Source organism: Desmodus rotundus, chromosome 12 (assembly GCF_022682495.2).
Source record: "Desmodus rotundus isolate HL8 chromosome 12, HLdesRot8A.1, whole genome shotgun sequence".
NCBI lineage: Eukaryota > Metazoa > Chordata > Mammalia > Chiroptera > Phyllostomidae > Desmodus > Desmodus rotundus.
Window position 1 is genome coordinate 70,738,443 of NC_071398.1, and position 11,861 is coordinate 70,750,303.

The 11,861-nt window shown below is 43.7% G+C and overlaps 1 protein-coding gene across 1 annotated transcript; it reads left to right on the forward strand.

Annotated features, from left to right (window-relative positions):
- Positions 1-1,918: 1,918 nt before the first annotated feature.
- On the forward strand, positions 1,919-9,035 carry TCHH (trichohyalin). Its single transcript, XM_024572016.4, has 3 exons — positions 1,919-1,971; positions 3,462-3,625; positions 4,427-9,035. The coding sequence occupies exons 2-3, from the start codon at positions 3,488-3,490 to the stop codon at positions 8,018-8,020; spliced, it is 3,732 nt and encodes a 1,243-aa protein (XP_024427784.2). The 5' UTR covers positions 1,919-1,971; positions 3,462-3,487; the 3' UTR covers positions 8,021-9,035.
- Positions 9,036-11,861: the final 2,826 nt, after the last annotated feature.

The window sequence follows — 11,861 nt, forward strand, 5'->3', positions numbered from 1 at the left end:
TTTCCCCAAGGCTTTTTGGAAGCATTTTCCTTGTTGGTCTTGCCTCTATATTTGTTTTGCTTGCTCAAACATGATTTTTAAATGATTAATATTTTTCCTTTATTCTCAAAGAAGCTAATAAATATGTAGTCTCCCTTTGAGTGCACTGACTACAGAAAGGTGATGGAACCACACAAATGCATCCCACCACCTGGGCTGAGGTTTCCCACAGACCACACACAGATGGGCAAAAACAGAATCTCACATAAGGCAGGGGTTGTCCAGAGACTTCCTTGAAGAACACTCATTAAAAAGACTAGTATCTCCTGTGAGAGATAGAGGTTACATGAAGATTTGTGGTTATAGTGCTCATGATGGTTTTATCTTAAAATTCAAAGATTAAAATAACTGTACAAAACCCTAAATAGAAGGGGGGGGGGGGAAATCTTCACTCTTTACTAAGAAGTTTGCTAACTGATCCCAAGAAACAGTGACAGTTTTAGGAGAAACCCCAGATCACAGAAGTGAACCAGGCTTATGGTTGCCTTCCCATTACCTATCACTTCCACTTTTCTCTCACCCCACCTCTAGGATGGCAGCAAATGAGGAGTCAAATAGAATTCAACTCCACCATCATTTAGACCTGCACATAATGGAATGAATAGTCATCAAGATTTAGGTTCCAAATTATATTCCATTGAAGGACCCTACAGAATCTCCTCAAAGTTCAGAAAACCAATACTTGCCTCTATTGGACAAAAGAGGAGACTGAAAGGCCAAGAGCCACTGAATCATTTAATAGTTTCCATAAACCTGCTGTGAGCCAAAGTTTCATCTAGTCTGACATGTAAGGGTGGGAATCACTGTAAACCAAGGATAAAATCCAGTTCCTTACAATAAAACAGCACAGAAATTTGCAAACTATTACCAGGGTTGAGAGTCACTGACAACCAAGTATAAAGTTCAGTTTTTTACAATATAACAGCATGGAGATTTGCAAGTGATCACCAGGGTCCAGAAAGCCCTGACAGACAGAATGGGCTAGAATGACCAATTACCTAAATGCACTTCCAGGAGAAGCAGAGTCAAGTGTTTCAGTGTCATAATCATTAGTGACCTGGGCTGAGCAGGATGATTACATCTACAAAAACAGATTACACCAGCTCTTCTTCTCCAGGGGCATCAATATGTTAATGAGAAAAGAAAGAGCAAACTTCATTTAGATGTAACACCCCTAAAAATAATATTTGAAAGATTTCAAGTTCTCCTATAAACAATGTAATGAAACATTTTTAAAGTACCACCCAAAATTGTTTACTAAGGAGGCAATCCCCAATCTATAGGAAAATTATCATAAGATTCAAGAATAAAAATGCAATTATTTTCCCCACCTGCATTTTTAGAGAAGAAACTGAAAGCAATTCCTTATACCCTTCTCATTGTCCTAGAATTGCTTGGATTGTCTGCATGGATTGTCACATATCCCAGGGAGAAAATTAATTAGTTCTCATTAGTTTATGTCAAAGTTTCTGTTTGACCCCAATGTAGAAGTTACATTTTTTATAAAGTAAATGGCTCAGAGTAATAATACCATAATTAATTAAGTTTGTAATAAACCCATAATTAAGATTCTGAACATTAAATTCTTTGTTTTATTGTTTTATTTAATTTTAACAATTAAAAAATTAGAGATTCTGCCAAATATTCTATCCTTTTATGTTAGGTGGGGCCAGTACCCTGTCAGTAGGCAAGGTCTGTGAAACTCATGTCAAATAGGTACGTGCGCAAACAGAGAGATAACCATTTGTGGAGACAGAGGTGGAGCTGGGCTTGGTTAGGAATGAATCAGACAATCTCACAGAGTGGGTGTCTCCTTCCCAAGTAGGTCTTTAGGGCACAATTAAAACCACTATAAAAGGCCCAGCTACTAACTGCCCAGTACAGTTGCCAGTGGTGTCAGCGAGCACTTGACTTCTCCCTCTGGTGAAGTGGGTAAGTTCCATTCAGTGGGATCATATTCTTCTGTATTAGTCTCCATTTTCTAGTTGTAGATGTTGGTGAGAGGGGGCACCAGGGGCCTACTGTGCCAGAAGACATCAGTATCTTACAGGATGTCTAACTCCATGCCATCTGCTTATTATTGGAGCCATTACTCAAATAGAGACATGGCCCTTCTCCCAAGGCTCTGACTCTATAAATGTGTTCACATGTCAGGGGTTGGAAGTTGGTTATGTGTGACTCTGATGGGGTTCATCTTCCTTCACCTTTTTCATCTCAAAAGTTTTCCAACACTTGGTTCCCTCTTTTTTTTTAAATCCTTGCCTGAGGATATGTTTATTGATTTGAAAGGGGAAGAGAGAGAGAGAGAAATATTGATTGGTTGCCTCCGGTACATGCCCCAACCAGGGATTGAACTGGAAACCTTTTAGTGTATGGAATGATGCTCCAACCAACTGAGCAACCCAACCAGGGCCCCTCAGTTCTCTTTTTATATTGGTTTTACCCAATATGGGCCATCTTCATGTAGTTATAGCATCTGTGGTGTTGGAGTTGAGAAGTAATTAATGAAGCCCAGCCAGTGAAACTTTCCATGTATTCTTTTAATATTGATCTCCTTTTAGCTAAGTCCCCCCCCCTTTTTAAAAAAATAGTGCCAAGATTCAAATGGTTGGTTTGGGTTTAACAAAAGTTAACCATAAGACCAATATTATTCAGAATTGTCCAGGTTCAGTTTGACTCATTAACTCTGATAGCCAGTCAGGAAGTACCTCTCAGAAGCTTTCCATAATTGAATATCTGTAATATATCTTAGTTAAGGCAGATAACATGCACTCTGTTTTCTTCATTGGTATATCTGAATATTATAGTACAATGCTACCTTTGACTATGAAGAAATAATGCTTAATCTGAGAACAGGTAAACTATGAATTAGGTTCTTAGATCTCTTATGGGCTATAATGTTGGGAAATAATCCACATTCCCTTTTTAATGTTCTAGTTACCACCAAATGTTTTGCTGCCACAATTGGGTGTACATGGTTTCTATCCACTTTAAGATACTTTCAGATCTTCCTTCACCTTTTGGCTTTCACCTATCCTCAGTTCAATTGTTGAGGAAGATGCAATGAGAAGCAACATATCAAATTTAGATTTCTATATTATTCTCTACACTGTCTGATCTGAAATATGTTAGTGGGCAGAAAGAGAGAGAAGGAAATGAGATGGATAATCCAGATTGGGTAAACAATCTAAAAGCTGATGACAGGATAGTCTAAAGATAACTCCCTGGCTCTAAGTTTCTAAAGATCTCTCTTCCATTTTCTAAGTACAATATTCAAAGATAAAATGCTTTGAAAGCCTGGATTAAAAATAACTACTGCTGTTAAGTCAAATTATTTAGGTATCTGTCTAAAACAGTATGGCTAAAACCTCCCCAAGATCAGAAACACAGTTTTGATTCTTGATCCTATTTTATTGTTTTAGGTTTACTTGAACTTAAGGGGAAAAAAATGTCTCCACTTCTGAGAAGCATCTTTGATATCACTGAAGTTTTCAATCAATATGCCTCACACGATTGTGATGGGGCAGCACTATGCAAGAAAGACCTAAAGAATCTCCTTGAAAGGGAGTTTGGAGCTGTCCTTCAGGTAAGAAATAAGAAGAAAAGGAAATTTCTCTATTGATTTGAGGCTATGAAATTTCTTCTCAGGAGTGACCAGAGCAAGGAATGGTGACTTTATATTCATTTTACCCCATGACAACTCTATACTACATCCCTCATTCATTTCTGAGCTGGAAGGTACTTAACTGTCACTGCAGTCTGGGTACTAAAGAAGTTACTAACAATTATTTCTGTACTTGATGGCAATGGCAATGTGAATGAACCGGTGGTCATGGGAAGTTATTAGCAAAGATGTCAGGTAAAACTAGACTTGGAAGGAACTTAAAATTATTTCCAAATTTCAATAATCAAAATCATACTGTTCACTAGTAAAATAGTGTTACCATAAATGTTTTGTTCTGTTTCAAACATGGAATAGAAATCAAATCAGCTAAAAATCAAATCTAGCTAAAAATCAAATAGCTAGAAGAACTAGCTAGAAGAACTAGCTATTTCAGACAGAAATGGCTGCTGCAAATCTTCATAAATTTCAATTGTAGTTTTCTCTTGAGGATGAGTTCATTATTCACCCAGCTAAAGAGAACTTGTGATCTTTTAATCAGCATTAAATTACAAGATGCAAAAATTTCCAACAAATGTATGTTATAAAATGAGGTATTCACATTTTACATGGGGACAACAAAACTCTACCATACACACTGGGACTTTTCTAATTGCTCTTAATATCTTTTGAAGTGTCAGCATATCATAAAATATACATTGTGTGTGAAAGTTTACTACTAGTAAATGGTATATTGTAAAAATTTTTGTTTTCATCTTTTTTCAGAGACCACATGATCCCGAAACGGTAGATCTGATTCTGGAACTCCTGGATCGCGACTGTAACGGGCTTATAGATTTCAATGAGTTCCTCTTGTTCATTTTCAAGGTGGCTCAAGCTTGTTATTATGCTCTCTCGGAGGCCTCAGGGCTAGAGGAGAAGGGAGCCAAGCGTGAGGGAAAGGGGAACCCATTGCAAGATCGCAGGCAAGTAGACCAAAGGAGGTTTGAGCCCCGGGAGAGACAGTTGGAAGAAGAACGCAGGCAGAAGAGGCAGCAACAAGAAAGGGAGTTCACCGAGGAAGAGGAGCAGAGGGAGAAGCAAGAGAGACGTGAGCAAGGGCTGCAAAGGCAAGAATGGGAAACGCGCCTTGAGGAGGAAGAGCTGCTGCATAGGTCCAAGAGGCCGGCGCCTGAAGAGTTTCCTGTCCAAGAGAGGAGGCGAGAAAGGCAGGAGCAGCTACCCCGGCGGAAAGGGCAGGAGCTGAGGAGGGAGCGCCTGGAGGAAGAAGAGCAGCTGCAAAGGCAGAGGCGCAGGAGCCAGGAGCGCTTGGAGCAGGAGAGGCGCCAGCAGCGGCTCAGGAGCGAGCAGGAACCCCGCTTGGAAGAGAAGCTCAGGCGCGAGCAGGAGCTCAGGCGCGAGCAGGAACCGCGCTTGGAACAGAAGCTGAGGCGCCAGCAGGAGCTGAGGCGCGAGCAGGAAGAAAGGCGTGAGCAGGAGCCGAGCTTGGAGCAACTGAAGCGCGAGCAGGAGGAGAGGCTTGAGGAGGAGGAGAGGCGCCAGCAGGAGCTGAGGCGCAAGCGAGAGCTGAGGCGCGAGCAGGATCCGCTCTTGGAGCAGATGAGGCGTGAGCAGCAGCTGGCTGAGGAGGAGGTACAGCAGGAAGAGCCCCGTGAGCAGCGTGGGAGCCGCACCTTGAGGTGGCAGCGGCAGCTGGAAAGGGAGGCCGATGCCCGTCAGAGCAAAGTCTACTCGAGGCCCCAAAGGCAGGAGCCGCAGAGGCGCCACCAGACGCACGAGGAAGAGGACAGGCGGCTCCAGGAGCGTGAGCAGCGACTGAGGGAGCAGGAGGAGGACGCCCAGTGGCGAAGCCATCCCCTCCGAGAGGAGAGCGAGAGGCAGCTGCGCCAGGAGGAAGAAGAGCAGCTCCGGAACCTCAAGTGGCAGTGGCAGGCTGAGCAAGAGAGTGAGAGGCGCCGCCAGAGGCTGGCGGCCAGGCCCCCATTGCAGGAGCAGCGCCAGGAGCCCGGACAACTGCTCCGAGAGGAGGAGCTGCGCAGACAACGACTCCAGAGGGAGCAGGAGCTGCAGTTCCACCAGGAGTACCTCCAAGAGGATCAGGAGAGGGGGCAGCGCCGCGACCAAAAACGGAGGTGGCAACTAGAGGAGGAAAGCCAGAGACGCGGCCACACGCTCTACGCCAAGCCAGCTCAACGCGAACAGCTGCAGGGGGAGGAAGAGCAGCAGCAACGGGAGAAGAGGCTTCAGGAACGGGAGCGACAGTATCGGGAAGAAGAGCATCTGCAGCGGGAGGAGGAACAGCTGCAGAGGGAAAAGAGGCGCCAGGTACGGGAAAGACAGTATGTGGTGGAGGAGGAGCAGCTGCAGCAGGAGGAAAAGGAGCTGAAGAGAGAAAGGAGGCGCCAGCAGCGCGATAGGCAGTATCTGGAGGAGGAGGAGGAGCTGCTGCACCGGGACCAGAGGCACCAATTTCGGGATGATAATCAGCGCAGTGATCTGAAATTTCAGTGGCAACCAGAAAAAGAAAATGAAGTTGGTCATTACTCCAAACGCAGAGAGACTGAAGAAAAGATCCGGCAATTGGAAGATCCCCAGGTGCGGGAGAAGCAATTCCAGCAGGATCGGTGGCCGCTGCAGTACGAACAGGGAGAGCAGCAGCTCGACAGGCAGTTCCCAGCCAAAGAACTGCAGGAGCGAGAGGAGCAAAAGGGAGGGAAAAGGCGAGACAGGAAGTTCCAAGAGGAAGAGCAGCTGCTAAAGGAGGAAAGAGAGGAGAAACGCCTTCAGGAAGAAGACAGAAAGTTCCGTGAGGAGGAACAGCTTCTCCAGGAAAGGGAAGAACAGCTGCGCCGCCAGGAACGCGATGGAAAATTCCGGGAGAAGGAACAGCTCCTGCAGGAACGGGAAGAACAGCAGCTGCTTCGCCAACACAGCGACAGAAAGCTCCGCGAGGAGGAGCAGCAGCTGCGCCGCCAGGAACGAGAGCAACAGCTTCGCCAGCAGCGCGACAGACAATTCCGTGAGGAGGAACAGCTTCTCCAGGAAAGGGAAGAAGAGCTGCTCCGGGAAAGGGGAGACCAGCTGCGTCTCCAGGAACGCGACAGAAAATTCCGTGAGGAGGAACAGCTCCTGCGGGAAAGGGAAGAACAGCTGCGTCGCCAGGAACGTGACAGAAAATTCCGTGAGGAGGAACAGCTCCTTCAGGAAAGGGGAGAACAGGAGCTGCTTCGCCAGGACAGCGACAGAAAGCTCCGCGAGGAGGAGCAGCAGCTGCGCCGCCAGGAACGAGAGCAACAGCTTCGCCAGCGGCGCGACAGACAATTCCGTGAGGAGGAACAGCTCCTGCGGGAAAGGGGAGAACAGCTGCGTCGCCAGGAACGTGACAGAAAATTCCGTGAGGAGGAGCAGCTTCTCCAGGAAAGGGAAGAAGAGCTGCTCCGGGAAAGGGGAGAACAACTCCGCCGCCAGGAACGTGACAGAAAATTCCGTGAGGAGGAACAGCTCCTGCAGGAAAGGGGAGAACAGGAGCTGCTTCGCCAACACAGTGACAGAAAGCTCCCCGAGGAGGAACAGCAGCTGCGCCGCCAGGAACGCGAACAACAGCTTCGCCAGCAGCGCGACAGAAAATTCCGTGAGGAGGAACAGCTCCTGCGGGAAAGGGAAGGACAACTCCGCCGCCAGGAACGTGACAGAAAATTCCGTGAGGAGGAACAGCTTCTCCGGGAATTAGAAGACCAGCAGCTGCGACGCCAAGAGAGCCAAAGGAAGCTCCGCGAGGAGGTCGAGCAACTCCGCCGCCGGGAACTGGAGCAACAGCTTCGCCAAGAGCGCGACAGAGAATTCCAGAAGGAGGAACAGTTTCTTCAGGAAAGAGAGCAGATGAGCCGCCAGGAACGCGACAGGGAATTTCGTGAGGGGGAACAGCTCCTCCAGGAAAGGGACGAACAGCAGCTGCGTCGCCAAGAGCGGGACAGATATCTTCGCGAGAAGGAGCAACAGCTGCGCCGCCGGGAAGAGCAGCAGCAGCGGGAGGAACGAGAACTGAGCCGCCGGCAGGAGCTAAACCAGCTGTACCGAGAAGAGGAGCCATTGGCCCGGGAGAAGAGGCGCCTTCAGGAACAGGAACTGCGGCAAGAAGAGCAGAGACGCCGCCAGGAGCTGGAAAGGAAACTCCGGGAAGAGGAGCAGCGCCGCCGCCAGCAGGAGGAGGTGCAGAGGCGTGGCCAAGTTCGGGAGGAAAAAGAAAAGGGCCGTCAGCAGATTCTGGAATCTGGCAAGGGTCAGTTTGCCAGTGCCCCGGTGCGCTCCAGCCCTCTCTATGAGTACATCCAAGAGCAGAGATCCCAATACCGCCCTTAAGAAATGCCATATTCCAACACTTGCCAACGTTTCAGCAAAGGGAAATGGGAAGCACTGGGTACCAAATGACTCAAATGATTTTGGTTGTGGGAAAACTCTCATGTTACAATATGTCTTTAATGCAAAATCTTAAACTACACTCATTCCATGTATTTTGTACTTCTACCTTTTATTCTCCCTCAAGTAGTTCTTTACTGCAGGATGTCTTTGGTGGAGATATGGTGACCATTTTTAAAAACAAATCACTTAATTTGTTTAAGGAGTTTTGTTTGGGACATATTAATTTATTGCTTTCAAAAGTAACAAGAATAGTATGATAATGTGACTTTCAAAAGAATTGGGTCTGTTTTTTTATGGTTGATATATCTTTTAGAGAATTTAGAGAATTTTAGTGTTCAAGTTGACATATCTTCTTCAGCCTAGATTACATTAATACTTACCCCCAAGTAGCCTCTCATCTTTTGTGGCATAATTAGCACAGATTCTGCAAGGGGACTGAATATTTACAACCTTTGAGTAGTGCAGGGAAACTGACTTCTACAGAAAAACTCCCTGTGAAATCAGCCCATAATTGGAAGAAGTATCTTTTATAAATAAGGTTTAGCTTTAAGATTTAGAACTTGAATTAGAATTTTTTACACTCAACACCATAAACATTTAAAATCTCATAGAGCAAAAAGTAAGGTGTTTCTCAAGCAACTCCAGAGCTCAAATTTTAAAACTGTGTCTGTTGTAGTCTATAGTGATCAGTTCTTTTCCTCCAGTCTTTGGTGAATTTCAGAATATTGCTGCCTTAGTTAATTTTAGCTGAAAGGGAACCTGCTCAGGATTCTATAAACCTCTATCTTGCTCTAGGACCAATAAGAGATCACAGAGAGCATTTCGGGGAGGGAAAGGGAAGAATTTGCAAATAGAGTAGACCCATCAGCCTATAATCCTTTGAGACCTATTGATACTATCTTGGAGACATTCTTGTTGAAATAATTGGACTGTACAAAAAATTAATAAATGTTTGGCAAACAATTATTTTTGTCTGTTTCAATTATGCATCAAATCATAACTTAGCATCTATTGGTCTAGGAACTGGAAAAAAAAAGTTCCCCTTGCTTCAGGATATTTGGTTACAATTATCCATGTTCTAAATATGAAAAAGGAAAGAAAACAAACACCTCTGTTTTCCTCAACCATTTTTCCCTGTTAAGGTGAACCCTATATTATTTTTATTTCCATCCCCAAGCTAGAATTCTCTACCCATGTCTATATTCTTAACTTCACAGCTTTCTGTGTCCTTTTTTGCTATGACTCACAGGTCATGACAAATAATGGTGCTCCCAGTGTCTGCTAATATTTTCTTCCAAGAATATAGCAGCTTCTTTATCTCTGATGTCTAGTGAACCAATAGTAGAAAATAGCCTGAAAGTTCAGCTCAGCATTATAGAAATTATAGATGAACTGTTGGTTTAAGCAACACAGTGCATCAGGTGACCCAGTCAGAAGGAGTTTAATAGTAATGTCAAAAATAGCATGCTCTTATCTAATGATCCAAACACCCTGTGCCACCTGCTGGAGTCTGTATTTGGTATTCACACCTTGGTACTAGGAATAAGTCCAAGAAGGCCCTGATACACAATAGTATCATTTCTAAATTGTGAGCGTCATGGAACACGTCCCAAGTTATAGACATCAACATTTTGGTGAGTTGTGGAGGCAGGAAAACTAAGCTCCTGAGTATTATTCTGATAGAGTAATACGGCATTTTTCTGCAAGGAGCACCAGCCTCTCCCTTGCTTTAACATAAATAGCAGATACCCACAAAAGACAAAACCTGGGACTCCCCTGACACACTACCGTGGAACATCACCTCTTTCAAATAATTTCTAACTACAAAACTATTTTTCTCTTAAGATAAGTGTATGCTTTTCCTTACTTAAGGGTTTCCACAGAAACCATGGAAGAGCCCCACTGACTTTCCCCAGGATCTTCCCAACAGGAACTCATTTCAGAACCTCTTTAAACATGTCAGCCCCAGGATACTCCTGAAATATATACTCATTGTCTAAGTTACAGTTCAACAATAATAATTATGGTAAAAACAATCAAAGCCCTCAGACTTATAGCACTTTACAAGATGAAGTGCCATTTCCAAAGAAGAAAGTATTATTTCATCACAGTTATAATATGTTGTTAAATAAAAGTGTCTCAGTCAGCCCATGCCCTATAGGTCCTCTTTTAGCATGCTGACAGGAGAACATGTTGGCAGGCAAACCGTTGTGCTCCGCCTAGACAGTGTACATTTGTGGGCAGAAGCTTGAGGCTGTTGGGCAATTGACTGATTAAGTATAAACTGGGAGGGAGCTCTATTAACATTACCTTAGCTGCTGCTGAAGAATGAGGTAGAGGATTTAAAATGCTCTGTGATGGTAAAGCTGGTATCTATGTATTATGGACTGGATTATGTCCTCCCTAAAAGTTCATATGTTGAAGTTTTAACTCCCAGCACCTTAGAATATAGGAGATATTGTGTTTAAATAAGTAATTGTACTTAAGTGAGATCATTAGGTGGGCACTAATTCAAAATGAATGGTGTACTTAAAAGAAGAGAAAGTTTGGACACACATGATGGATGGAAGATGATGTGAAGACACAGGAAGAAGATGGACATCTGCAAACAAGGACAGAGGCCTGGAACAGATCCTGCCCTTATAACCTTCAGAAAAAAAAAAACAACCTACCAATACCTTGATCTTAGACTTCTGGCCTCGAGAATTGTGAGAAAATAAATTTCTATTGGTTAAGCCACTCAGTCTGGGGCCATTATGTTAGCACTAGCAAACTAATATACCATGTAAGGCGTAGTTATGTTGCTAGGGAAATCTATCTGTATTGTAATGATCTTTATCCTTAGACATTGTACAAGCCTGTCCTGGTTGCTCAAAGACCCTCTTTTTTAATTAAGCCTGTCATAGTTTCTATGGTGCAGTGGAAAGAATGCTACAATGAATAAGAAGATTGGGGCAATAGCATACACTGATGAAGTAGTCATTCTGGCCTGATCTTTCACTTTACTATCTGTGTGTCCTTGTGCAAGCCACTTAAGCTTTCTGGGCTTCCACTGTTTTATATTTCAAACTATGAGACTAGAATAGCTATGACCCAAGGTTATTCCCAGGACTGAAAAATAATTATTTTAATTCTAACATTCAGTTTGTCCAACTGAAATTCTCAAGGCAGCTCAAATAATCACTCACCCCAATTCTACCTTTAACTAACAGAAAATAGGGGAGAAAATTAACTGATGAAGGTGGTCATCAGAGCCTTATTCCAGCTTCAAAGATCTTCCTTTTCTATCCAATCAGACCTGAACTTCCCTCCATTTGTCTCCCAAATGCCTCTCCAGAGTGCCTTTCTATCATCCCAGATTTATTCATTGAAGGAAAAGACCCCTACCTACCTCATTTTCTGTGACCCTAATACTATAAAAGATCATTGACTGAATATATAAACTTCACATATGCATTTAATTACTCCCATTCTTTTCTGAGCAGAAAACATAGTCCTGGAACTTGGTTCCACTCAAACTGAAAGTCCGTGGCCACTAGTTAAGCATGAATCTATTTCTGCTCCATCTTCTGCACTAATTATACATTGCTAATATTTTCATTCAGTTATAGTAATTATGTTTGTTTAGCAAGTATACTGGGACTGTAATCTTCTGAAGGTTATAATCTTTGTAATATGTAATAAACACATGTTTCTCTTGTTAGTAAAGAGCTGACAGTCACATGCAATAATCTGAAATACAACAAAAATAGATTTCTGAATAGGTTATTATTTTCTGAAC